General features: G+C 41.0%; 1 protein-coding gene across 1 annotated transcript in view; it reads left to right on the top strand.

The window, feature by feature from the left end:
* Nucleotides 1–27,943, top strand: part of GABRA2 (gamma-aminobutyric acid type A receptor subunit alpha2) — a 228,773-nt gene that overhangs the window by 79,642 nt on the left and 121,188 nt on the right. Inside the window, exon 4 of the mRNA XM_044292642.1 lies at nucleotides 3,810–3,877. Coding sequence (XP_044148577.1) covers nucleotides 3,810–3,877 — 68 coding nt within the window. The remainder of the gene's footprint in view (nucleotides 1–3,809; nucleotides 3,878–27,943) is intronic.

The following is a 27,943-nucleotide window of genomic DNA, read 5'->3' as shown; positions in this document are numbered from 1 at the left end:
GTACCAAAACACTGGCACTGAATAAGTCAATAGGTCATGTAAAGTTAGACAAAAGTATCTAAAATGCTTCAAACGTATTCTTCTTCCATAATTTGGCACATTTTTAGACTGTCTAGTCAATAATTTTTGAAAAAAAAATCCTTAAGATTTCCAATCCTTCTTATTACTGATGACTGTGTCTTCTGGTAAGGCTTAACTGAAATCAATTTATAACAAATATCTCATAATACAACAGACTAATGCATTGTACATCTAAGAAGCAAGATAAATGAGCGCTCTGAAAAATGCTGTTGATTACTATAAAGGGCAATACAAGGGTAACATTTTCTAACATTTTCTATTTCAATGATGGCACATATATTAACTCTTTCTCGTCCACCATCTGTATATAGTATATGCATCCTAATTTTTGATGCACTGTGCAGCTAGGATGTACAGTGGTGCTTGAAAGTTTGTGAACCCTTCAGAATTTTCTGAAGAGAAACAATCCCAGCACGACAAAAATCCAATAAAATGCCCACTTTTATTAACCAAAATTTTAAATTCCAACATGAATCACTGCATACTCTTGACGGTTTACTCTTTTTGGATTAAAAACAATCATTTATCATAGCTTAATTGTACAGTTAAAAGAGAGCATTTAAAATGCACCTATGTCAGTCACCTGTTTCGAGGGAAAACCCTTCAAATTTAAACCATTTCATTGACTGTTGAGACTTGTGCAATTCGAATTTGCCCTTTTTAAACACATTGACATATGTCATACACAATAAAAGGTAATGAGTGAATATGTCATATACAGGGATATATTTATATGGGTTTCTGGTCTTTAACACAAAGATCCAAAAGGCATCTCTGTTCAACAATTTTCCTGTATGATTCACTTGGTCACTTTTTCTAAATTTAAAAAAGAGAAAGTGGAGATCCAACCCACTTGATAACCTCTGAAATGTTTTGATAACATTGACACATTTGTTACATTTTGATCCGCTATTTCAGTAAGGTATTTATGTGTTTTCTCAAAGGGCCAGTAGTACAGCCTACATAGCATGTCTTACATTCCTTAAATAATGCCAAATAAATCACATACTTGGTACTACAGGTAATATAACTTTTTACGGTGTAAATTTGACTTTTATCAACAGAATTAAAGTTTTTAGTAACCTCTGTATAACCGCAAACTCCACATAAAGCCTGGTTTGTAGCTCCCTCGTACAGATAACCATGTACTTTGTGTGGGCTTGGTATCAGTGTGTAAGTTTAGAGACAAAGTTGACCCTAGAGTAAACACTTTCCTAGCTTCCATTTTAACTCCTGGGCAAACACATTGTATAACACTAGATCCTGCTTCAATACTGGAATAAATCTCAGAATTATTCATTTGATTTGATTAATTGTGGCTAAAAGTGGTAACAAATGTCACATTGTACATTTTATATATCTTTTGTGAACGTGTCTGAACTCCTCCTACACTACTCTGCTCATTAATTAATATTGCTCGATCCAGTTTGGAGACCTTTTGAAATGCATTATTCAGACTATTCTCAAAATACTCTCTAGTTTTTAAGCAAGGATGTAGTTTCTCAGATTCAATCAAAAACATTTCTACCAAGCCTTACCCATTCTCTGCATGGTATATTACTGATTACTGGACAAGAGTAACATGATGTGGCTAAAAGATTAATATTCCCCGCCACCTCCTTTCTGTATGGTTTCCTTATAATTTTACTGCTTTGTATGACACGTTCAATATAAAAAAAATGTGATAAATGAACCCCCCATATTTGCAGTGAATTTGCAGAGAATTATTGTTCAAATACTATAAAAAAACTCTGAAACTCACATTGAGAGCCTTTTCAGATAACCAGCATATCACCAATACATTGCCCTAGAAAAACAAACATATAAAAAGGATTATTAAGATTATACTGAAACTACTCTTCCCAACTAGCCACATAGATATTTGCAAACGAGGGAGAAAATTTACCCCCCCCCCCCCCCAGAATGTACAGTGATCCTTGAAAGTTTGTGAACTTTTCATCATTTTCTAATGTTCCTCATTAATTTGACATAAAACTACATCAGATTTTCACACAAGTCCTAAAAGTAGATAAAGATAGCCAAATCAAACAAATTAGTCAAAAAATATTAGACTTGGTTGTTTATTTATTGAGGAAAATGACCCTATATCTGGCGTGACCCCTTGTACAGTAATAATTGCAACTAAACATTTGTGGTTATTGTTGACTAGTCCTGCACATCAGCTCAGAAAATTTTTAGTCTATTCCTCCATATAACAGCCTAATTTCTGTTATGTTGGTTGGTTTCCTCTAATGAACTGCTCATTTCTGATCCTTCCACAATATTTGTATTGGATTAAGTTCAAGACTTTGATTTGTTCTAAAACTTTAACTTTTTTCTTCTTGAACCATTGTTTGGTAGACCAATGTGTATGCTTAGGGTCTTTGTCTTGCAGCATGACCCACGTTTTCTACTGGTTCAGCACAGACAGATGTCCTTACATTTTCCTTGAGAATTTGCTGGTATAATTCTGAATCCAATGATGGCAAGCCATCCTGGCCCAGATGCAGAAAAACAGGACCAAACCATGATAATACCACTACCGTGTTACACAGAAGGAATGAGATTTTATGCTGGAGTGCAGTGTTTCCCTGTCTCCGAGCAGAACATTTATCATTTTATACCAAAAAGTTCTATTTTGATTGCATCCATTCACAAAACATTGTTGTAATGGCCTTCTGGTTTGTCTAGGTGATCTTTAGCAATCTGCAGGCAGGAAGGAATGTTATTTTTGAAGACCAGTGGCTTTATCATTCAGTCCTGCCGTAAACACCATTGTTGTTCATTCGCCTCCTCATGGTGGACTCATGAGCGTTAATATTAGCCAATGTGGGTAACCCTTCAAGGCGTTGCTGAGACGTTACCTTGGGTTCCTTTGTGACTTTACAGACTATTACACGTCTTTCTCTTGCTTCTTTCCCGATTTTTCGCTATATAAAACTAAAATTTTAAATTGACTGGTCTTTTTAGTATCATATAAAAGTTCAATCAATGCTGATGAAAAAAATAGTAGAATGTATTGTTCTGAAAAGATGAAAATTTGATGTGGACATTTAGGCATCAAAGGCCTTGGTCACAAAGGGGTTACAGGGGTTTTCCATGTATTTTTATATTGATAGTCTGTTTTTTAGGATAGGCCTTTAATATTAGATTGGATGATCAGCTGTTTGAAAAGACTGGAGTACTGCGTCTCTTCACAGCTTGTCATCTATTTGATGCTGTGCTTGGTATTGCAGCTCAGCCTCATTCACTTAAATGGGACTGAGCTGAGTCTAGGTCACAAGACCGATAAACGTGACGTCACTGGCCTGGGAAGATGTCGCACCACTCACCGAGTGCCGTGGTCTCTTTAAACAGCAGATGGGCGTGGGTGCTGGGACTCGGACCCAGCCTATAGGCCATCAATATAAAAAGCAACCTTCCAAATTAGCAAAATCCGCTAAATCAGATAATTGGATGTGGGATATATGGGATCAACTACATTATGAAATTCAAGCAGTCCATATGTGTACGTAATAATCATTCTGAAAATGGAATAATTTTGTAATGCCTATAATCATTAGGAATAGTAAATTTAAATGAGAAATTTGCCTAACTACTTTAAACACCATGCTAAGACCCAGATATGGTCAGGTGCTGCCATTGAATGCTATTTTATGTTCTTTTTCTGCTATTAAGACTATGAACTTATAACTTATAAATTGTCTTTGTATTATTTGATATTCTAGATCGTATAACAGAGGTCCACACAGATATCTATGTGACAAGTTTTGGACCTGTTTCTGACACAGATATGGTAAGTTATAATATAATTGCATTATGTATTTATATTATAATTATATAGTATAATTGCATTATTGATTTAGTAGAATCACCTGTGCAAAGTTAATGGTCATTTTGTTATAAGATATTCATGGTAATAATTATTGTGCAGTGGGTGAAAACTTGTACAGTGTATCCGCAGCTCCTATAGGCATGCTTGCTTGCTGTGGCCTGATCTCCGGCCCATCATCCACATCACAGTAAAGGGGCTGGGTCGGATTTCCGGAAACACATGTGTGCAAGCATTCAGAACAGCCTGCCGGAAAAGCCTAACGCTAGTGTGAAAGAAGCCTTACATTTAAACTCCTTAGGGCTTGTTCACATCACTGTTATGCATTCCTTTATGACTTTCCGTTATAACATGGTTATAATGGAAATCGATGGAATCCATAAGACGGAAATCCAAACGGAAGCCTTTAAGAGGCATTCCATTTTGATCTGTCATAATAGAAGTCTATGGGAAAGCCTAACAGATCCGTCTGGTTTCCGTTATGCTGGACAGAAAACAAAGTCCTGCATTGATTGGCTGATAGGGCATTTCATTTTCTGTGTCGAGCAGGAAGTGGAGAGCATCAGGGATTGGAGGATTATGGGAACAGCAATGGCCCTTCTTAAAAAAATATATATCTCCCTGACAAAAAAAATAAATATTTTATTATAACTAAATGGGTTTCCGAGTGTTTAAAGGTGCCATATCAAACTTTTTCCAGAGACTATCATCCTTGTAAATTGTTAAAGAATTTTTATACATACACCATGTTGAGAGAAGCTAACAAGTTAATACTTTCACCCACTCCATGCTCTTCAGTTATGTTCCATTTCCTTCTCTTACTTTTTGCAGTGCTCCCATTAAAATTAGAAGATTAAAGGCTTGGCAACCTCTTATGTCTAAAGTTTTTCTGCGTAAAATCTATCTGTTACTGGAAACACATACACTATGTAGCCAGTATCCCTCTGTACAACAGTCCATCTGATAATTTTTTGTCTCTGTTCTACACTTATGAATAGATATCATTTCCAGAAACGTGAGCTTCCTTTACTAATTGATCAATATAAATTCTGACTATTTAAAGTATAGAATCAAAAGGTAATTTGTCACCAGCGACCTCCGTGTCCAAATGTTTTCATAAACACATAGCTGTGGTTAACCTGATTGAAATGCTGTTGGGGCCAATAGAATGACAATATTTTTAGTCCATATAAGCAAGATGAAAAACGCCTAACTGAAGCTACCTCAAGGTGGGCAATGTGAGAAAATCCCTACAAGGCTGAAAGTCACTTTCTTATTTCCTCACTTATGTGGAAAAATACTATAATTCATACTATAAGTCATTCCATACATTGGACAGGTGCATGGTTATTCTTATCATACTAAATTATGGCTGGCTGTAAAGGGTACACCCAAGTGTACCAGAAGGAACTGTCTTTTCCTGATCTTGCTGCAAAATCCTAATGGATTCAATGTGGACTTCTCCTCGTTACATTGAAATACGCTGTAAAAATCCACAAAAAGAATTGACTTTCTATGGATTTAAGGCCCACACCGCATCATAGACAGTGTACTTGAGCTTTACTGGGCATCCATGTTGGCTCCAGAAAATTGGCTGTCACTGTGTTCAAGGGAGAACTTAACTGACAGAAGAGAGGTGTTCAGGTCATGGGGAAATGAACAAAGTGTTTCAAGTGGCCCCTTAGAGTTGTGTGGAGTAGATGTTAAGAACTAAATTCTGTTCCTCTAAGATTGCATCATCATGTTTTAATTGGAGTATCGGGTTGTCTGTAGTATAACCTACTGTTGTTGTTGGTGGTTGTTCCTCCCATGGCACATCTTCCTCTCTCTCTCTGGTGGTTCTGGGGTACCGGGATATAAAAAAGAGGATGTTTTGGAGGATTCACCACTTGAAAGTGATAAATGGCGATTATCGGATTGGTGTCTAGGTATGGTTCTAGGTTTAGGTTCACGTTGGTTGTTGCCACTTGTAAATGTGTCTGCTTTCCTAATCCATAGTGTAACAGATACATTTGTTCCTCTTTTTCTTCTCAAGTTGGTTCCTAAAGCACTTCAATTTTTGTTTAAAACAGGATTGATGCTAGGTTGCAAAGTTGCAATGTTCGTTCCGATTTCTCTCTGTGCCCTCTTGATTGTCAGCAGAATTAAGTCAGAATAGGTCTTGTTAAACATCTGTTCAAATCGACAGCAATATTTCAGGTCTTCACAGAATATAGTATGCTGTAAGTGAGGACATAGGTCTCTTGGTATATTTTTCAGACAGGGTGATGGTCTGGAATTCCAGATCAATCCAAAAAGAGCAGAAATTTAAAGGCAAGCTGCTATGTTGAACATGGTGTCTGAGCTAAGGGCAGCATGTTATAGAGCAGGAGGACCTGAGTGTGTATATATATATATATATATATATATTTTTTTTTTTTCCAGTATATATTCATTAAGCTTTGAAGTAAAGGAGGTGGTTCTATCAGTGAGTGACAACCTTTTCTGTATGGCTCTGTATACAGAGAAGGCTGTCAATCACTGATAGAACCGCCTCCTTGACATCAAAACCAACAATGAGCAGGAATTTAAGTGAATGAAATACACATATTCAGAATGGTCCCGGGTACCCCAAAGTTCAATGCTAGGTCCTCTATTATTTAATTTATTTATTAATAATATTGAGGACGGGATTAATAGCACCATTTCTGTTTTTACAGATGACACTAAGCTGTGTAGTACTGTGCAGTCTATTGAAGGTGTCCATAAACTATAAGCTGACTTGAACACTGAGTGATTGGGCATCAACTTGGCAAATGAGGTTCAATGTGTATAAATGTAAAGTTATGCATCTTGGTAGTAATAATCTCTGTGCTTCATATGTCCTAGGGGATGTAACACTAGGGGAGTTACTTATAGAGAAAGATTTGGGTGTCCTTGTAGATTGCAGATTAAATAACAGTATACAATGCCAATCAGCTGCTTCTAAGGCTACCCTGATATTGTCATGCATTAAACGTGGCAGGGATGTAATACTACCACTTTACAAAGTGTTGGTGCGGCCTCATCTGGAATATGCAGTTCACTTCTGGGCACCAGTCCATAGAAAGGATGCACTGCAGCTGAAAAAGAATTACATTTATTTAATCTTGAGAAGAGACATTTAAGGGGGAACATGATTAACCTATACAAATATATAAATGGGCCATACAAAAAATACTGTAAAAAACTGTTCCATGTAAAATGCCCTCAAAAGACAAGGGGGCACTGCCTCCTACTGGAGAAGAAAAAGTTCAGTCTCCAGAAGTATCAAAGCTTTACTTTAGGAACTGTGAATCTGTGGAATAGACTACCTCCGGATGTGGTCTCAGCAGGAACAGTGGACAGTTTGAAAAAAGGTTTAGATGGATTCTTAAAAGTAAATGACATTAATGCTTATGAAAATGTGTAGAATTCTGAGTCTCACTTCCTTCTGGGATTCGTGTCCCCACCTATCCCTTGGTTGAACTTGATGGACGTTTGTCTTTTTTCAACCGTATTAACTATGTAACTATGTAACTTAATCTTTTCCCATAAATCTATAGCTGTCTGCTTAGCTCCTCCTGCTCTATAACATGCTGCTGGCATATTATTTTGCATTTTCATGGCGATGGGTTCTGTTTAAATGTATAAATTACTGGTTTTGCTGAATCTTTTCAAACAAAACTATACATCATTTTGATCAGCTCCTCCTGCTCTATAACATGCTGCCTGCAGACTGCACTGCATTTCATGGTGCATGGTCCACTTTAAAGTATAACTGTCATATTTATTTTGTTTGGGAGTATTGGATTGTGGTGATTAATATCACCTTGGTGGCCCTATTTAAACTTTTCACTGTGTATTCAATTACCCCTTAATTCCACAGTTTTGTTCCCCGTACTGCCTACTTTTACCTGTGCTTAAAATAGGGTTGCTAGGCATGGTCCGTCTATCTGTTGAAGGACAGAGGACGCTGCGTTCAAGGTCAGATTACAGACAGCCAGGGACTGTAAGTAAATGATTAAAGCCAGGTCCTCCCCAGCAGCTGATAACAGTGCCTGGGCTGTGTGCACTTCTCCCTGTCCCTGCGCTTGGCAGACGTTCCCTCACTCAGCAGAGCTGGACAATGCAGAGTTGAATCAGCGCAGAGCAGGGAAGGGAGATCTGCCGTCTGCTCAGTGTATAAATGAAAGCAACATGTGGTAAGAGGACCCCTTTGTGCTGCAGGAGATTAACCCTTTAGGGGGAGGGCTCTGGTTACTGAAACTTTTGGGGGGCTATTGTTACTGGCTAGTGAAGGCAGGCGGGATTAGCCCCAGGGTGAGGGCAGTGGCGGCCATCTTAACTGAATAGTGAGATTGCAGTTTTATGCAGACTGGTTGCTAAGGGCTGAATCTTATTAAATATGGGGTTAATCAGTCTAATAGTAACTGATTCTGGAATATCATGTTATTAGTAGCTACATATATGAAAATTTAAATTAGGGTCTAAATGTGACAGTTATCCTTTAAAGGGCTTCTGTCACCCCACTAAAGTGTTTTTTTTTTTTTGGGCTGGTGAAATTAGTTATATTGCGATATATCACAATATAATTGTGTCACTTACTTTGATCCAGCAGTTTCTTCCAAAAACGAAGTTTTATCATATGTAAATTAGGTCTCTAACAGCAAGTAGGGCGGCTACTTGCTGCTAGCTGCTGCAGAAATCCGCCCCCTCGCCGTGTTGATTGACAGGGCCAGCCGGGATCTCCTCCTCCGGCCAGCCCTGTCGGCATTTCAAAAATCGCGCGCCTCTGTGGGTTCGGCGCAGGCGCTCTGAGATGAGGAGGCTCGTCTCCTCAGCACTCCCTCAGTGCGCCTGCGCCGATGACATCACCGAAATAGAAGACGTCATCGGCGCAGGCGCACTGAGGGAGTGCTGAGGAGACGAGCCTCCTCATCTCAGAGCGCCTGCGCCGAACCCACAGAGGCGCGCGATTTTTGAAATGCCGACAGGGCTGGCCGGAGGAGGAGATCCCGGCTGGCCCTGTCAATCAACACGGCGAGGGGGCGGATTTCTGCAGCAGCTAGCAGCAAGTAGCCGCCCTACTTGCTGTTAGAGACCTAATTTACATATGATAAAACTTCGTTTTTGGAAGAAACTGCTGGATCAAAGTAAGTGACACAATTATATTGTGATATATCGCAATATAACTAATTTCACCAGCCCAAAAAAAAAAAAACACTTTAGTGGGGTGACAGAAGCCCTTTAAGCTTTTTTATATCTAATTTTCTATATTGTCTGTACTTTATTACTCTGTATAAAGACATTTTGTACAGATGTGGAGCTGATAAGTACATCATGATTCCTATGTGCAGTGTCCTATATTCAGTGTATAGCAGATACTGTAAGTTATTTTTCTCTGGAATGCCCCTTTAAAGGAATTTTCCAAGATTTGTAATTTTAGTTAAGTTTTAAAGATTAAAAATTTAGCAGGGGGCTGGAGTGGGGATCAGAACAGCAGTATGGGATCTGCTGGAGATTTATAAGGTTGTGTTTTTTTTGGTTAGTTTTTTTGTTGTTTTTTATACATTTTTACAGACACCTATTATTTGCCAGTTTAACATTTCAACTGTTTGGAAGGCAACTTTAAAGATTATTAGTAGCTTTAACTAGCCATTTTGAATGAATGAATGGTCCAATATTTTATCAAACTCTTTCAAAATATCAGTTAAAATCTAAGTTTGAAATCTCCAAATGTACATAGTTAAGAAAAAAAGCACATTTGCAAATTTAGCGAAGTGTCCATTTTTTACATGTAATACAGTCTCGTGGTAGACTGAGCAAGAGGCGATAAACAGAGCTCATTTACTTCTGGAGAGTATAGACTTTGCAATTAAGCTGTTCTGATCGTCTCAGATAAAAATTATTCCTCTCGCAGTTTGGCTCTTAAGCTACATTAGAGGACAAAATAAATAGGGATATTCAGAGATCAGGCGTAATGGAAAGATAATATCTGTAGAGGATTAGAATGTATGGTCTGTTTATTTTAAAAAAAATCACTATATTTGAAAATTTCATGGGAGGGGCTGCAAAGTAAGACTTTAACTCCAGAGAACGGAACAAGACCATACATAGTCACCCATTTATTTAAATGGGCTTTGTATTATACTACATTTCACCTGCAGCAACAAAAGTTTAATCTGTTGGACCCATATCATTCAGTTGATTGCCACTGGGTTATCCATTAGAAAATGATAAGAAAAACCTTTGCACTAGAGTAACATTTTAGGAAATGATGGTATTAATTATGAGAGCTCTCAAGCTGGAGACAGGGTTCTCTTGAAGACCAGATATACTACAACAAGTCTTCAAGATGTTGCAGTTTAAGAATTATAGAGGAGCACAGAGAGAAGAGAGAGAAGTAACAGAAAGAGGCAACATTTACGGAGGCGGACATAGAAAGGCTGTTTAATAGAAACAGCTAGTGGCACTATACTAACATTATTACTGGAATATCTGCATAGAATTTTTTTATAAGTGTAAATGCTAAATATTTTTAATAATGAGCTGAATTTAACTAAAAGTAACATACACCCTTTAACTTTTACTTACATTTATTATAAAAACATATTGTGGAAGGTATACCATTGGAAGCGCACTAGATATCTAAACTCAAGACCACATGCAACATATATGAAACATTGTAGACACTTTTTTGCCTCTCCTAACAAGGGTGTGTGAAAGGCTGTGGCTTAGTCATGGAGGGAGATGGTTTTAAATGTCCAAAAATTAAGGTGGCCAGACCTGGCACAAAGTATGCCACATGTCAGACCGGTTATTGAGACTCACTTTTAAATGGATGCATTTGCACAGAATGGGGCAGATTTACTCATTCTAAGTTTAAACTTAGACTAGGTGCACCAGATTTAACAAACAGGTTCTCCAACTGTGATACATCTGGTGCAGTTTCAGACTTTCTAGTCTCATCCTGCACTTGACGTTATTAAACCGGCCTCAATAACCGGTCTGACTTGGATTTAGGAAGGTAGGGCTTGTACAAAGGGATATCCTTTAAAATGAAGATGCCAAGACAAGGAAGTCTTCTACTGGTGCTTCCTGCTCCATGTTGCTGAGAGTTGGGCTCCCTGATGAGCCAGGCACATTGAGAAAATATGTAGGAGCTATGTAGGAGCACTAATTACTGACAGTGTAAAAGCCATCAGCCAGAACAGATACAGGGTTCCAGTGTTGGCTTAGAAGGTGTGTCATCTATTTGCCAACACATAGGAATAGACTAAGTGAATACATATGTAATAGATAAAGTGTGAATCTGAATTAAGCTGCATTTAGCTGTTGCAAGGAAGCATTCTTTCCTGGCAATCCTCTTCTCATTAAGTGGAGGTGAAGTGCTGCATTTACATGCAGTGATCACCTCCACATTATGAAGATGAGTGATGGTTTCTGCTAGAGATGAGTGAATCGAAAAAAATCGGAAAAATTTGATTTGCATCTAATCCAAATTTCCTCATACTTCGTGGTAACGAATCACATTTTTTCCTAAAATGGCTGCTGCACATGTTAGGACATGGAGCAAGGAACTCTGGAAACAATGCCATGCATGAAGCCAATCAGCAGCCAGCCAGCCCTGTGATGTCACAGCCCTATAAATAGCCTCAGCCATTTTCCAGTGTACTTAGTGCAGGGAGAGACGTCAGCATGCACTAGGGACAGTGGTAGAAAACAAAATTAAAGTAATGTGTGGAGGGGCACTCAAATATCAGGGCCACATGGACCATCAACCATCAAAACAGATAAAAATTGATAAAAATTATATTTAATGTAATATAGACATAAAAAGTGCCACACAATAAAATTGGAGTACAAATAAAATACTAAAAACCACCAATAAATACCAATCAGCAGCAATATTCCAGCAGCAGTGAGAGATAATAAATATGAGTCAGCAACAATATATGAAATATCAAAAATAAAACCACCAATAAATACGAATCAGCAGCGATATTCAAGCAGCAGTGAAAAATAATGATGAGTCAGCAGCAAGTGGAAATGATCTAAGAGCAGCAATATAGATAGCAATAGATTAGTAGCAATCCTATGTGCAACAAGATACTGAGCAGCACAGAAGAACCAGCAGCATCACAGTAGCAGCATAAAAAATGAATGTCCAGCAGTGGCTAAGATGAAGTGTCCACCTGTATTTCGACCGTGCTCATCTGTTCTTATAGTGAATAAATACCGTTCTTCAACATGTATGTCTCTATTCAGTATTATCATCCAGAGATGTTATATATTGTGCAATTTACACATAGAGTATCAAATGTGTATACATATACTTCACCACTCCACGCCGCATGCGGCTTCTCCTGGGTATCTCTTCCTTTTTAGCCTGCTAGGACCTACACGGCATCCCACGTTATCCAGCCGTCCTCTCGTGGCGTCCCACGTGACGGTAGCAGGAAGCAGGGCGTCTTTTCTAGGTCCTAAAACTCCTCCGCTCCACTGTATTGGAAGTATAATCGTTAATTTAATTTTGATATCTACAGGGGCTGTGGGTGAGCCAGAGGGGTGTGCACCTATTTCATTTCTACTTCGGTGGGTGAGCCGCTTGCAGCTCTTTTTTGTTACAGTGGTAGAAAACAATTTAAAACTTTTATTTTACTGTATAGAATTTCAAGGAAGGGATAGGGAGGAATCATTCCACGGTATTGAAGCAGAACAGGTTCAGTAGGGGAGTTTACAGCCTGGATAACAGTAACAATCCTATTACACCTTGCTGCACTGACTAGGGACCCAAATTGCCATTATACAGCTCTGTAATTCCAGCAAATTGTTCTTGTTATTTGGGTTCAAGTGCTGTTTGATACAGCCATTAACAGGGTTTATTACAAGGAAACATTTCTTTGTCTTATTTGCCCTTGTGTGGTGCAGTTATATATTCTAAAGCATTTTTTGCCTTGCATTAGTGGGGGAAAAAAGGCTTATTAGCAGTTGTATGGCGATGTGAGAAAATGACAGTCCTTTTTAGTGTGTATTAGTGGCAAAAAATATATATATTTGCCGTTCAGCATTGCAGTTATATGTTCTAAAGCCCTTTTTGGCGTGTATTAGTGGCAAAAAAAAATATATTTGCCGTTCAGCGGTGCAGTTATATGTTCTGAAACACTTTTTGGAGTGTATATTAGTGGCACAAAAAAATGTGTTTGCCGTTCTGTGGTGAAGTGAAAAAATTACAGCCCTTTTTGGCATGTATTAGTGGCAAAAAAAATATATACTTGCCATTCAGCGGTGCAGTTATATGTTCTGAAACACTTTTTGGAGTGTATTAGTGGCAAAAAATATATATTTGCCCTTCAGCGGTGCAGTTATATGTTCTAAAGCCCTTTTTGGCGTGTATAAGTGGAAGAAAATAAGGGTCTATTTGCCGTTCAGTGGTGCAGTTATATGTTCTAATGCCCTTTTTGGCATATATAAGTGGAAAAAAAAGGGCTTATTAGCTGTTGTGTGGTGAAGTGAGAAAATCACAGACTTTTTTGGGGTGTTTTAATTTCCTTTTTATTATTTATTTGATCTAACAGTATGTCAGACAGAGAAGTGCCAGGCCCTGCACAGGTGAGTGGCAATGTTTTCTGGGGCAGGCACAGGTCTCAGCAGAGAAACGGGGGATGGCAGCAGGAGTCGCAGTGAGAGGCCTGAGCTTCCGGTGTCATCTAGCGGTCGTGTCTTGACCAGCAACCCATCGGTTCTTGAATGGTTGATTCGGTCATCCACTTCATCCCAAGTGACATCAGACACCCCCATCCAAGAGTTGGTGGGTTCGTCAGACCCTTAGTTGGCATGGCACGGGAGCAGGCCCTGTGCCCTCACCTGTCCTCAACTTGCCTCTGTCCTTTTCTGTTCCCTCAACCAGAGAAGTATTATATGCTGTGGGCTCAGCTCCACTATACAGCAAGGATGAGCTACTAGAGGACAGTCAGCAGCTACTGGCCAGCCAAGATGTGGAGGAGATATCCGCCGCTTCCTCCAGTAGTTGGGAAAGTAGTGATGAGAGTGGCGTGGGAGCTGGTGTTGCGAGCGGTCAGGCTCCTGATCCAGAGACCGTTGAGGAGGACATCAGTGACATGCAGACAGTACTCGATGATTATGATGTAGCTGATCGCACTTGGGAGCCGGGTGAATTAGGGACTTTATCATCATCAGGAGAAGACATGGCAGCTTGCCCGTGAGGCAGCGGCGGAGCAAGCAAGCCGCTAGCGTGGCCAGGAGTCAGCAGGGTGGCAGCAGTGAGAGGTTTGGGAGCCAAACATGCCCAGGGTAGACCACCCGCTCCCCAGGAGCCTACCTGCCCGGAAAGTAGTGGTGCAGGGGTTCACGGAAGCAGCTGCGGTAGCAGTCAGTCAGTGCGGAGTGTTGGGGGTAAAATCCCCTACTCGGTGGTGTGGCAGTTTTTTGTTAAACTGCCCGAGATGGTGAACATGGCCATTTGTAGAATGTGTGGGCAGAAGGTGAAGCATGCCCAGGTTGCCAATGTTGGCACCACGGCCCTGCGTCAACAAGTGGCCTGGGAGAACTGTGGCTCCTATGTGGTGGTCCAGCCTGCCACAGCAACTGCTGCATCACCCAGTGGCACGCATCCAATTTTAGGCAGTCAAGGCTCCACCACCTCAGCTGAAGGGAGCTGTCTGTCCTTCCCATCATCTGCTGGTGCTAATGCTTCTGCTCCTCCTCCTACTCCTTGTCAGTCATTCCGTCAGAAATCGATCACATAAGCCAGGCATGTCCAAACTGCGGCCCTCCAGCTGTTGCAAAACTACAACTCCCAGCATGCCTGGATAGCTTACAGCTATTAGGGAATGCTGGGAGTTGTAGTTTTGCAACAGCTGGAGGGACGCAGTTTGGACATGCCTGACATAAGCGATTGCCAAAAGACAACAGTATGCATGCACTCATCCAACGGCGCAGAAGCTGAATGTGCTCCTGGCCAAGATGCTAGTGCTGCATTCCCTCCCCTTTCAGCTGATGGACTCTGCACCTTTCAGGGAACTGATGGTTTTTGCCAAGCCGAGGTGGAGAGTCCCAAGCCGTCATTTCTTTGCCAAAAAGGCAGTACAAGCCCTGCACAAATATGTAGAACAGAAGGTTGGCCAGTCCTTGAGCTTGTTGGTGTCTGCCAAAGTGCATGGCAATGCTGATGTGTGGAGCTGTAACTATGGTCAGGGACAATACATGCCCTTTATGGCCCACTGGGTGAATGTGGTTCCTGCACAGCCACACCAACAACTTGGCCAGGTGACGCCGCTTCCGCCTCCACGGTCCTGCGACAATGTCCGCCTTTGCCTCCTCATTCTCTACCATGTCCTCAGCCTCCACTGCAGGGACAATTCACAGTGCCCCTCCAGCATACCACATGTGCAGGGCACGGCGGTGTCACGCTGTTTTGCACCTCGTTTGCCTAGGTGAACGGAGTCACACAGGGGAGGAACTGCTCCGTGTCCTTCATCAAGAAATCTAAACCTGGCTTTCTCCGCGACAACTCAAAATCGGAACCAATGTGACAACGGGAAGAACATGGTGTCGGCTGTGCTTCAAGGAGGACTGAGCCATGTACCCTGCATGGCACACATGTTCAATCTGGTTGTCAAGCATTCCTGAAGTCTTTCACCAATCTGCAAGACATCCTAAAAATGGCCAGGAAACTTTGCATGCACTTCAGCCACTTGTTCACCGCAAAGCACACCCTCCTTGAGCTGCAGCAGCAGAACAGCATCTCCCAACATATGCTGATATGCAATGTTTCCACTCATTGGAATTCCACCCTCCATGTTGGACCGACTATACGAACAGAGAAAGGCCACAAACGATTTCTTGTTAACCCAAGCAGACAGGAGTACTCCCCTGTGTAACTGCGATGTCAGCCAGTGTCAGCTCATGCATGACACCTGCTGTTTGCTCAGGCCCTTTGAGGAGGCCACGTTATTTGTCAGTCGCCAGGACTACGGGATGAACAACGTCATTCCACTGCTTCATGTCCTGGAACAGATGCTGGTAAATCTGGCTAGTCAGGGAACTGGAGATGTGGCGCCTAGATCTCACGTCCACATGAGCCCTGTGGGGGCTGAACTGGAAGAGGAGTAGGACATTGGAGCACAAGCAATGTGTAGCGAAATGGGAGTTTTTTTTCTACACAGGTGACAGGAGAAGAGGAGCAGGAGCAGCCAGAGGAGCTCCAAAATGGGAGCCTTTTTTTACACCCACTGAGAGGGAGGACAAACTGAACTACTATAGAGACATCCTATGTAGTCAGTTTGCTTATCTGTGCCATCTTCCATCCTCTCGCAGGTCTGACTGGGGAGGCCCTCTGCGCCCATATTCCTCTGCCATGGCTGCTGTGGGGAGGGGGGGTAGGAACAGTTCCTGTTCCATCAGCAGCAACTTGAGTCTAGATTCGCTGATGAGCAGTGAAGAAACTACTCACCAGCAGCAGCAGCAGCTAGACCTGGAGCAGGGCCTGAACCAGCAGGCGGTGGCATACTTGGACATCACCCTGCCATCTCATATTAAAGATCCGCTGGACTACTGGGTAGCCAAACTGGATTTGTGGCCGCAACTAGCAGAGTTTGCCCTGGAAAAGCTGTCCTGCCTGGCTAGGAGGGTGGCATCTGAGCGGGTGTTTAGTGCAGCGAGGACTATAGTTAACCCAAAAAGAACTCGCCTGTCCACCCGAAATGTGGAGAGGATGAACTTTGTCAAGATGAATCAGGCGTGGATTAGCCAGGAATTTCACCCACCAATGCCTGATGCATCAGACTAGATCATCCATGTTGCCACACCAACACTGACAAAAGAGACCGATTTCTTCTGGCTACCTGCCTCAGCTACTTTTCTAATGCTGCCACCCGCCTGATGCCACAGATCTGATGCCAAGTGCTCCTTCTTTTACCCACCATCTTCAGCTGGTATTGGTATTGCCACCCACCTCCCCACTCTTTCACCGGGTCACTCTGTGGTCTCCTGATGCTGCTGCCATCTCCACAGTATGTCACCTTGCCACTCTCTGGTCTCCTGATGTTGCTGCTACCTCAACACTATGTCACCATGCCACTCTGTGGCCTCCTCATGCTGCTGCCACCTCCACACTCTGTCATTGTGCCATTCTGTGGTCTCCTCTTGCTGCTTATGCCACCTCCACACTGTCATTTTGCCACCTTGTGGCCTCCTCCTGATGCTTCTGCCACCACCTCCACACTCTGTCATTGTGCCACCCTGTGGCCTTTTCCTGATGCTGCTGCTGCCACTTCTACATTCTGTCATTGTACCACTCTGTGGCCTCCTGATGCTGCTGCTGCCACCTCCGCACTGTCATTGTGCCATTGTACTAATTTTTCTTCCACCTCACCACTATGTCATAGGGCTACTCTGTGGACTTCTCATGCTGTTCCCACCCTCCCCACTTCAAGACTGGGCCACTATTTTGCCTTTTCGGCCTGGTTGACATCATCATTTATTTGAGCCTTCTGATCTGTCAGAAGGAAGGAAAAATGAGACCGACAACGGATCCTGTCTATGTAATAGCTGTAAGGCCTGCATGACATGGTCCCTATTTTGCATCAGAATTGGCTTATAATTTGGTAGCCAACAGCAGGAGTGGGTACAAAACACAGAAGACATGCAAATCTTTCATTCACGTGTCATCTCTGTTTTTGATCCACTGCTGTTTTTTTTTTTTTGGGGCTTTAGCAATACTGAAGGATTACTGACCAGATGCTGACCGAGTGAAGATGGATGCTCCACAGACAGGATCCGTTTTTTGGGGGTTATTGTTCTAACGGATCAGAGGAAGGGCAAAATAATCAGTGATGTCAACCCAAACTTACTGCTGACACCCTCTCCACTCTGTCGGGGAGGGGGGGGGGCTCTACTTGTATAAGCGTTAAATAGGACAGGTTCTGTAGACATCTCCTAGGAATCAGCTGCCCACGGTGTAAAAGGAGTGCGCTTCTTTTTGACGCTAACAATGACCTGTAAGACTGACTTAACACTTGAGTTATTTGGTCAGTTTTGGCCCGCAATTGCCCAAATAAGTGAAGTTTGCAGTGATTCTAAGAGCGACACCTGTCATTTGCATGTTATAGTGACTCACAGTCTTGTTTTACTATCACAGCAGACTCACTATGCGTGTTACTGCAAGGCACAGTGTTCTACACCACTATAAAGGTTCTCTGCAGCCAGGATAAATCAGTTTTTTAACGCGATTCCCTGCAAATAAGTTTGGATCAAATCAAATTTCTTCGAAAAATTCTGCAAATCGGCTGAATCGAATTTTGGAGAAATTCGCTCATCTCTAGTTGCTGCCATCACTGGCCCCCATTCAAAATCATAGTTTCTGGGCACCAGAGTGCTGTTTATTCAGCATAATCTTCTGCCCAGGAAGGATGATTGAGGTGCCCGCGCCTTAAATAATTTCACCCAATGAACAAGCACTTTACATTTTACACAGGTTGATTATCAGGAACAAGCATTTGTAGGATTGATGATAATCGGCCTGAACGTCGGGCTGTATAAATGTGGCTTGACACTTTGATCGCCCAACACTTATATTTATGATACTGGTAACTCTAAAAGCCCAGTGCCTACCTTCTTAAATCTATTTATCTTTCTTTTTAATGGACACAATTGCAAAAAAATATGTATTTTTAATAGATTTAAGTAAAAGTTAAGTATTAGGTTACCTTCACATTTGGTGGAAAAATCCACCAGATATATGGTGCATAAAGACATTCCCCCACGTTATCCTATGAATTTTGTACAATAAATGAGAAGATTTAGCTGAAGTCAGTGGAGTGTTTGGATTTGGTTCTTTGTGAACAATGATGTGTTGAGACCTTCTAGAAGCAGAATGTGTCTATTTAGTTCAATGGGGGATGTAATCCACACAAATCTCTGCAGCAAAATTCTCAATGACATCCTCATCCTAAATCTCTTGTAAAAATTGTCACCAAAACCCACACCATTGTAAAAATCCCTAAAAATCTAGGTGTGTATTTCTGCCACATGTGCAGGCACCCTTACTTTTTCCCAAAGCATATTTGCCTCTTCTTTTTTATATGTTTTGGAAAAGTGTGGGAAAGCCAGACAGACTACAAATCCACTCTCCCCATCTAAGATTAGCAACAAAAATAATTTGTTCTCTAGTAAAATGTAACAGTGAAAGTAAACCAGATGAGCTGACGCTTCAGACATCCCAGTAGTACAAGCTCCGCTTCAGCCAATCGCAGGTATGTACAGAAAATACAAATCAGCTCAACGCCGGGGATAAAACTTTCAATGCTTTAATGATCCATATTCAAAGCTATGGACAAGGATACAAATAGCATCCGAAACACGTAAGCATTTACGAGGGAATACTAGAATATGTATCAATAAAGCATTGAAAGTTTTATCTCTGGCACTGGACTGATTTGGATTGAAATGACGATACATCTGACACGTGCATGGAATGGTGAAATACAGATGTAGCAGGGTTAACACACAAACTCTTAACTCAAATTTCTTAACTCATCGTGTTATCTTGAAACAAAAGCCATTGAAAAGCAATTGGAGATGTTTGCTTAACACACTTAGTTTAGATAACACGTCTAAGAAAGCATGTGCGTTAACTCTACTACATCTGTACATGACATTTATCAGCTGTATGTAGCGGACAATGTAAAAGATACCTGATATTCTAAGCTTTTAAAAAAAATAAGATGCCAGTCCTGCCTGGAAGTTTCACTATGCGCTTGTGTGTTGTACCCCATAAAGGAGTATAAAGCCAACCATAAAAGCACTGGCAAAAATTGTTCACAGGTCTTTTCTAGTGTTGAACTAATAGAATTATCCGAAGTGGACTTCGATCCGAATTTCAGGGAAAATTCGATTCACTGCAAATCAATTTTCACTTAAATGGCAGTAAAAAAAACCAAAATCATACTCACCTCATCCATTTAAGCACAAACAGGCCGTCGTGGCCATCTTGATTGAAGATCCTGTGCAAAATCTCATGATAATGTCACTACGCCAACCAGTGGGATCTTCAGTCAAGATGGCCACGGCAGACTTCGCACTCAAATGGATACGTTTTTTTTTAAAACCGATTAACCCCTGAAAGTCCTATTTTTTTTTCAGATGCCACGATCAGCGATGAACGAGGCATCTGAAGGGTTCAATGATGATGGGGAAGGGTGGTGCAATCGTCGTTCCCTGTCGTGCCCGCTACTTACGAAGAAATGTGGTTTGTGACAAAGTAATTCATCACAAAGCAAATTTCTTTGTGAAATTCGACAAAGCAGCCGAATCATCATTTTGTAAACTTTGCTCATCTCTAATCTTCTCCAACATGTGGACAATATTCAGTATTTTGGATTCATCCCACAGGCATTTCAATCATAAAAAAAAGCTTTAAAGTAATCCGTAAATGACACAAAATCGAAAATTATTCAGAAAGAGTGTCTGTAGATTATTGAAATTCATGAGGACACATCAGACCTCCTAAGATAAAAGAAGCGCTTTGAATCCATTTCAATACATTAACAAGTACTCAATGTATATGTATACACAGTCTAGGGACTTGGTAAATGTTTACTGCCATTCAGAGGTGTACAGTATGTTACCGAGATTATGGTTGAGAATTTGTAATCTTTTATATACAACATAAATCAAGAAGCCCAAGCATATTGTGTAAGTATAATCCTCATCATGTCGTAGGCAGGACGTCCTGTACAGTATATCAATACAGGTATTGGGATTTATATGGAGCACTGTAAATTACAGGGTTTCTGTGTCACAACATTGGCTCCATTTGCACAGAAATGTTCTGACTTTTTCAACTCTGTATGGTTTTAAGCATCTCAATTGCACTTATATCCTTTTACTCAAAAGTACTATAACCCAGGAAAATCTCCTTAAAGAGGACCTTTCACCTCTCCTGACATGCCTGTTTTAAAAGAATCATGCATTCCCCATGTAATAACAATTCTGGAACATCTATTCTTATGGCTCTATGTTGTGCTATTCCTTTATTATTTCTGCTAGAAGTTATACATGAATTGCTAGCAGTCTGCAGTAAGGGTACAGAGGGGTGGTAACAAGTTGGGGGGGTGTAACTGCACAGTCTGAAAATGGCGGCACTGATTGAGTAGAGTGAGTCTGTGCAGGGACACCCCCCTAACTGGTTACCACCCCCCTGTACCCTTACTGCAGACTGCTAGCAATTCATTCATAACTACTAGTACAGACATAAGAATAGAGGCTCCAGAACTGTTATTACATGGGGAATGCATGAAGCTATTAAAACAGATTCGTCTACGTACAGCATTAGAATGTATTGGCTCTGATGAGCCGAAATAAGTTACTCACAAAGTTGCATGTGTCTTCGTTGAATAACTTCAGTAATTGATTTTGATTGATTGATTTTGGAAAACTACTTTAAAACTTGAAACCGAACTCAGCTTTGGTTCTGAGGTACTAGTCCACTTTAAAAACCCATTACTGAAGTTATTCAACGAAGTCACGCACAACTTCGTGAACAACTTACTTCGGCTCATCTGAGCCCATACGTTCTAATACTGTACGGAGACGGATCTCCGTACAGTATTATTCAAAAGTTTTGAACAAAGCGACTTCAGGATGAAGCGTCTAAAGCTTGCTCCGCTCAACATTATATTCAAATGTGCATCCCCTGTTATATTCCTTTGTAAAACAAAAGCATATGCTGATGTATATGGTAAATATAGACCACAACAACCAGCTGGACATTCTGTATATACATATATACTTTCTCAGTTCTTGGAATTTACTTCACATGCACTTGCTACACATTGGGGGAGATTTATCAAGACTGGTGTAGAGAGAAAATGGCATAATTGCCCATAGCAAATAATCAGATCACTCCTCTCATATTTCAGAGTTTCTTTGGAAAATGAAAACAGTCTCATTGTTGCTATGGGCAACTAAGCCAGTTTTCCTTTGTTATAGTTTTGATAAATCTCCCCCATTGTGAAGGAAATGTGTCATCAAGTTTTATCTGCCAGTTAAAACCAGAAAGTACCATCTCTTTTTTTTCTAATCTGTTTTCATTTTCTGATTGTAGATATTTTTAGTTTATTTCCTGTACATTATTATGGGGGCGGCCATCTTAACAGCATTGAAAGAATTGATTTACAGCAGCCACATCGGCCATAGACACAGTGGAGAGGAGGGGACCTCATTAACATCTATGAAGAGTTTTCTGGGCATGCTCTGTGACCTGTGCAATTAAAGAATAGATAAGATTTGACAATCACCTATTGTGAATGGAGGATCCTGTCTTATCTGTACACAAGAGGTGATATCTTGGCCCCTATAGTTCACGTTACTGCAGTTATCTGCAGCTATCATTACAGACAGGATTGCAAGGACAGATATTGGCCCTGATTTATCATCGACTGGTGGAGACTGCACCTAATTTATGACAAGGCTTACGCCTCGTCATAAATTAGGCACCGCCTTCGTCAGTCCATGCCCCTGGCTGGCATAGATTTCATTCTTCTCCAACACCATAAAACTTGCTTACAAGAAGATAAATGTGGCATGGCTGCTGGCTGCCTACCTCCACCCTCACCATGACCCCTTTTCGGAAAAGTGGAGGAGGCAGCAGAGAAAGTTTTCCACAAGTGGTTTTGAAAAAGTCCCAAAGACGCAGTTTGCTGTTCCATAGCAGTCAGTAAGGGCACCCCTTGCCCATTGTGCTTATGGTGGCTGCTATAAAACATATCTCTAAATGCTGTTAACAACAGCTCAAGCAAATTATGTACAGGGAGAAGAATTAAAAAATAAAACTGCAAACAGAACATAAAAAAACATATTAGAAAAAAAGGATGTGTCACTTTCTGGTTTAAACTGTCAGAAAAAAATTATAAGTGATGCATTCCCTTTGAATACTTTACTACTTATCCAACAGATCATACACTTATATACAAGTACAAAAAAAAATTAAATTAAATGTAATAAAATTGCCGGAGAAGTACCATAACAAAATTAAATGTAGGTATCTAAACAATACAAATGTAGACTGTCTCCACTTCCCAAATTGGAGCTGCATATATTCATTTCTGAAAAAAAAATTATATGAGCTGACTACCTAGATCCTAACATTCGTTCTATCAGTTCTAAAGAAAGTTGTGAAATCCACACATTTCTGTTTCTCACAAATAAGAAATGATTTATTCATTATTTTTATTTAGGATCATAGCAAATCCTTAGGACCTTCTACCATGGAGAGTCAAGCTAATGTCCCGTTAGATAGCAGATCCATCTTCTTGGCAAGCACATAACAGTTAACTCCAAGTCCTTCCTGATAACAAACATAGTTTATCATGTAAGACATTCTGTACCAATTGGTTATATGGAGAAGCTATTTTCATTTATATTCATGTTCCCATACAAATAGAAAGCACATATATAGTATTGTCTAGGTCATCCATCAGCTTGACATCTACTTTAGAGATACTCATTTATTGACCGCTTCACTAATTTAAATAGATCTACCTAAGGTTGACTGACAATTGAAAGCTTTTTCATGTAATCCAGACCAATACATTCCACATTAGACATGACTATTGATGTGGTATTTACGTAGTATGTAGTAGTTCCATATTTGTTGCCTATTTTTATTTCACTTCCCTTCTTTATCTGTTGGCACAGTCGTATTTAACATCATCATTTATTTGTAGAATAAAGAAACTTTGTCTTAAGGCAATGGATACAGGAAGTGGAAAGTCACCAATAGAGAGGTGACCACACTGATTTGGAGTTCAAAGCATATTTTGACCATTTGTAGGACTGCCAAACCATGATTTATTTTAAGAGGGTCAATCATTCACATGTAACTACTGACACTATAGGAGTCTCTATAGCATAATAGGCATATGTACAAAAGACACACACATATAAAAAAGCTAAAGGAGACATTTTATATAGCACACGGTGCACAGTCCAGAGAACATCGGCTTAATTTACAAGTATTTGAAAGCACAGTCAGAATGGAGCTATGTGTTTACCCCCTTCCTGACCAAGTGATTTTCTGTTTATTATTTTTTTTTCCACTGCCTGCCTTCCCGGAGCCTTAATCTTTTTATTTTTCCAACATGTGGGGGCTAGTGAGGTTATTTTTTTTTTAGACGTGTGAGGGCGTGTTTTTTTTTTGCGGGACAAGTTGGAATTTCTAAGGACATCATCTTATATTGTATATAATGTAATGGGAAGCTGGAAAAAAAAAATTCAAATGGGGTCGAAATGGAATAAAAAAATACAATTCCGTCACAGATTGTTGGGTTTTATTTTACAGTGTTCCGTATGTGGTAAAAGTGATTTTTCTTCTGTTTTTATGATTTTTGGAAACAATCTTTTCTTTGAATTACCATATTCTGACCCCTTTATGCTTTTAATATTTTCATATTTACATCTACAGAGTTGTGTGGGGGGCTCATTTTTTGAGCGGCAATCTGCATTTTTTTTTATTGATACTATTTTGGGTTGTGTATATAGGATAAATATATTTGTATTTTTATTTTATTTATATTTTTATTGATTTTCCAATAAAGAACATGAGGTAACATGGTATCAAGGTATTGGCACGCAGGCCATGTGAATGAGCAATAGGTATATTGCAAGTACAAATCAGGTGCATGACATTATCAGACAAACATGGCGAAATTAATTAGACAGATGAATAAGCAGGTGGGTGAGGCATCAGAGATGAAGATTATGATCGAGTGGAATGTAGTAGCAGTAGGGAGTCACAATACATCTGGATCGGCTGTGGATTAATTTTTAGCGGTTCTAACAAATGGATAAGAAAGGTGAAGACCCACGAACTAAGACTAGGTGATAACCAGTGGGGGACCGGTATGTAAAGGGTTAGAGTCGGAGCAGGACTGTTTTTTTGTCCTCTTGGGACTAACTCGTGAAACCTGGGGGTCTAGGGTAAATTTGTTTTGGGGGCTCTGTAGGATGACCAGGGGAGCCATTTTTTGAGGAATGCAACGTGTGTGCGGGTTTCCCATGAGGACAGTTCCTCGAACCTATGTAGCTGGTCAACCTTCTGTAGCAGTTGTTCCATAGAGGGGGTTTGGATTTGCATCCAGTGTGCAGGAAGTAGAAGACAGGCGGCTATCAGCATTTGAGAGAAGATGAAGGGAGGTTGTGAATGACCCTTTTCCTGACTGAAGGACAATAGAGCCAGTTGAGGCGAAGGTTGGAGAGAGGTGCGACAGATTTTATTTGCCAGAGAAAATATCTCAGACCACCATTTGGTTATAAGAAGACAAGACCACCATATGTGTAGGAAGGTCCCTTTCCCCTGTAAGCACCTCCAGCATGTGTCCGAAGCAGTTTGAGAGAAGAGAGCAGTGTTATCTGGCGTCTTATACCACCTGGTGAGAATTTTATATCCATTCTCCTGGATTCGGACACAGCGGGAGGCTCTGTGGGGAGATTCAAGGAGCTTATGGAGAGCTGTAAAGGGGATGGTTATGTTCAGGTCTAGTTCCCATTGTTTTATGAAAGCTGGCCTAGCCAGCATGGGTGGGGAGCGTAGTCTGTTATATATTAGCAAAATCAGTCTTCTAGGGGTTGAAGGAAGGGAAATCACTGATTCGAACCATACCAGAGGGCGCTGGAGGTCACCTATTTGGATGTGCTGACTTATGTGGGCTCTGAGATAAAGAACTGGGAAGAGATCGCATGGGCGGGGGTCAAGGAGAGCTTTCATGGCTTCCAGGTCTAGTAATTTTCCAGTGTGAATCATCAACGATGAAAGCGTTAATGTTGAGGAAATTAACCCTAGCGAGGTAGCTGTTCTCAGGGCTAGGGCGGCCGTATCTATTGCGTCTTTTATTGTTAAAAGTGAGGAGGGAAATGGGATGGAGCAGTGGGATGTAGATAGCCACTTCCAAGCCTCAAGAGTAGCTTTGACAATCGGGTAGTGGGATAGTGATTCAGTCAGAACATTTTGACTTCCTAGTAGGAGTGCTCTGATTGGCTTATTTAATATATTGAGTTCCATTTCTACTGCGGTGGATTGTATAGAGGGACGTAGCCAGGCCACTGCGCGGGAGAGGAGTATGGCCTTACCGTAGAGTTCTGGGTTTGGGAGGCCTATATCCCCAGCTTGTCTAGGTTTGGTGAGGAGGGAGAATGCTAGTCTAGCTTTCCTCCCATTCCAAATAAAGGATCAAAATTTATTTTGCTGTGATTCATAGTAATGTTTAGGTATGGGGATCGGAAGAACCTGTTGTAGGTAAGTAAGGCGGGGGAGGATTAGGGAAGAGAGCAAATTTTTGCGGCCAAACCAGGACAGTGTAGGGTTGGGTTTGGTAAGGTTATCTATAGCTTCAAAAATTGAAGACTTTAGTGGGACATAGTTAAGAGAGAATAGATCTTTTATTTTGGGGCTAATTACAACACCCAGGTAAGTGATGGTGGGGGAGGAACAGTTGAAGGGTGAATTTTCCATTAGGCATCGTTTGGTGTTGGGGGAGATACCTGAGCATAGGACTAGAGATTTATTGGCATTTATCTTGAAATCTGAGATCGCGCTGTAAAGGTTGAGATGAGACTGAATGCAGGGTAGGGAAACTACTGGATTAACTGTCATCATTAGAACGTCATCCGCAAATGCAGCAATTTTCTGTTCTTTGCCTCCCAGATATAGACCATCAATTTTCCTGTCTGACCTTATAATAGATAAGAGCGGTTCCAATGCTAGGATGAATAAAAGTGGGGACAGAGGACAGCCCTGTCGCGTCCCGTTTTTTATAGCAAATGGGGAGGACAGATTCCCATTGACCATAACCAGTGCTGTTGCTTGGTCGTACATAGCAAAGGTAGCTTGGACAAAGGGATCAGGAAGGCCAAACTTAAGCAAGACATGTTTCAGGTACGTCCAGTAACTCTATCAAATGCCTTCTCAGCATCAGTGCTGAGAAGGAGCAAGGGGGAGGAGATGTGATTGGCATGACAGAGTGCATTAATCACTCTAGATGTATTGTCTTTGCCCTCTCTATTGCAGATAAAGCCAACCTGATCCCTATGAATAAGGTGGGGGAGAAGGGTAGCCAGTCTATTGGCTAACATTTTGGCCAGGAGTTTGAGGTCTATATTCAGGAGGGATATGGGCCTATAATTGGAGCATTGTTTGCAGTCTTTCCCTTCTTTAGGGATAAGCGAGATATGGGCCGCAGTTATGTCTCTAGATAGTGGGACACCTTTATGTGTTAGGTTGCAGACCTCAAGAAGGCGGGGGAGGAGGATTCCGTGGAAGTTTCTGTAGTATGAGACCGGAAGGCCATCTGGGCCTGGGCTCTTTCCTTTCGGCATTTGACTCAAAGCTTTATTGAGTTCAGATAACGTGAAGGGAGTTTCTAATTGTAGCTTTTGATCTGGGGATATGGGAGGGATATTTGATGAGTCTAGGAAAGTTGATATAGTGAATGTCCGACTTTCTGGGGTTGTGTTGGAGGGGAGGTTGTAGAGATTTTCATAGAAGGAACGGAACTGGGCAGAAATCTGGGGGGTAGAAAAGACCGGTTTGCCCACGGGTGAAGTAAGTTGATGGATATAGTTTGCGGCTCTCCTACCCTTTATCCTACTCATTAGAAATTTGGTGGCCTTGTCGCCATGGGCGAAGTATTTATGCTGGGAGTTCATATAGTATTTGGCCGCTTTAGCTTGGAGGAGGACTTTAAGTTCTGCCCTGAGATTTGATAGTTCCTGTAGGTGGAGATCTGTGGGTCTTTTTTTATGGTGGGATTCAAGCCTTTGAATGTTCTTGAGGGTTTCATCTATTGTTTTTTCCCTCAATTTTTTCTGATAGGAACCGATGTTGATGAATTGGCCCCTGATGAAGGGTTTGTGTGCGTCCCATAAGGTGTTGGCAGAGAGGTCGGGACACTCATTTAAAGAGAAGTATTCTTTGATGTGTTTGGAGATCAGATCAACCATGGACTGGTGTCC

This window comes from Bufo gargarizans, chromosome 1 (assembly GCF_014858855.1).
Source record: "Bufo gargarizans isolate SCDJY-AF-19 chromosome 1, ASM1485885v1, whole genome shotgun sequence".
Taxonomy (NCBI): Eukaryota; Metazoa; Chordata; class Amphibia; order Anura; family Bufonidae; genus Bufo; species Bufo gargarizans.
Note: the sequence above shows the minus strand (reverse complement) of the source record. Positions and strands in the feature narration are given on the sequence as shown.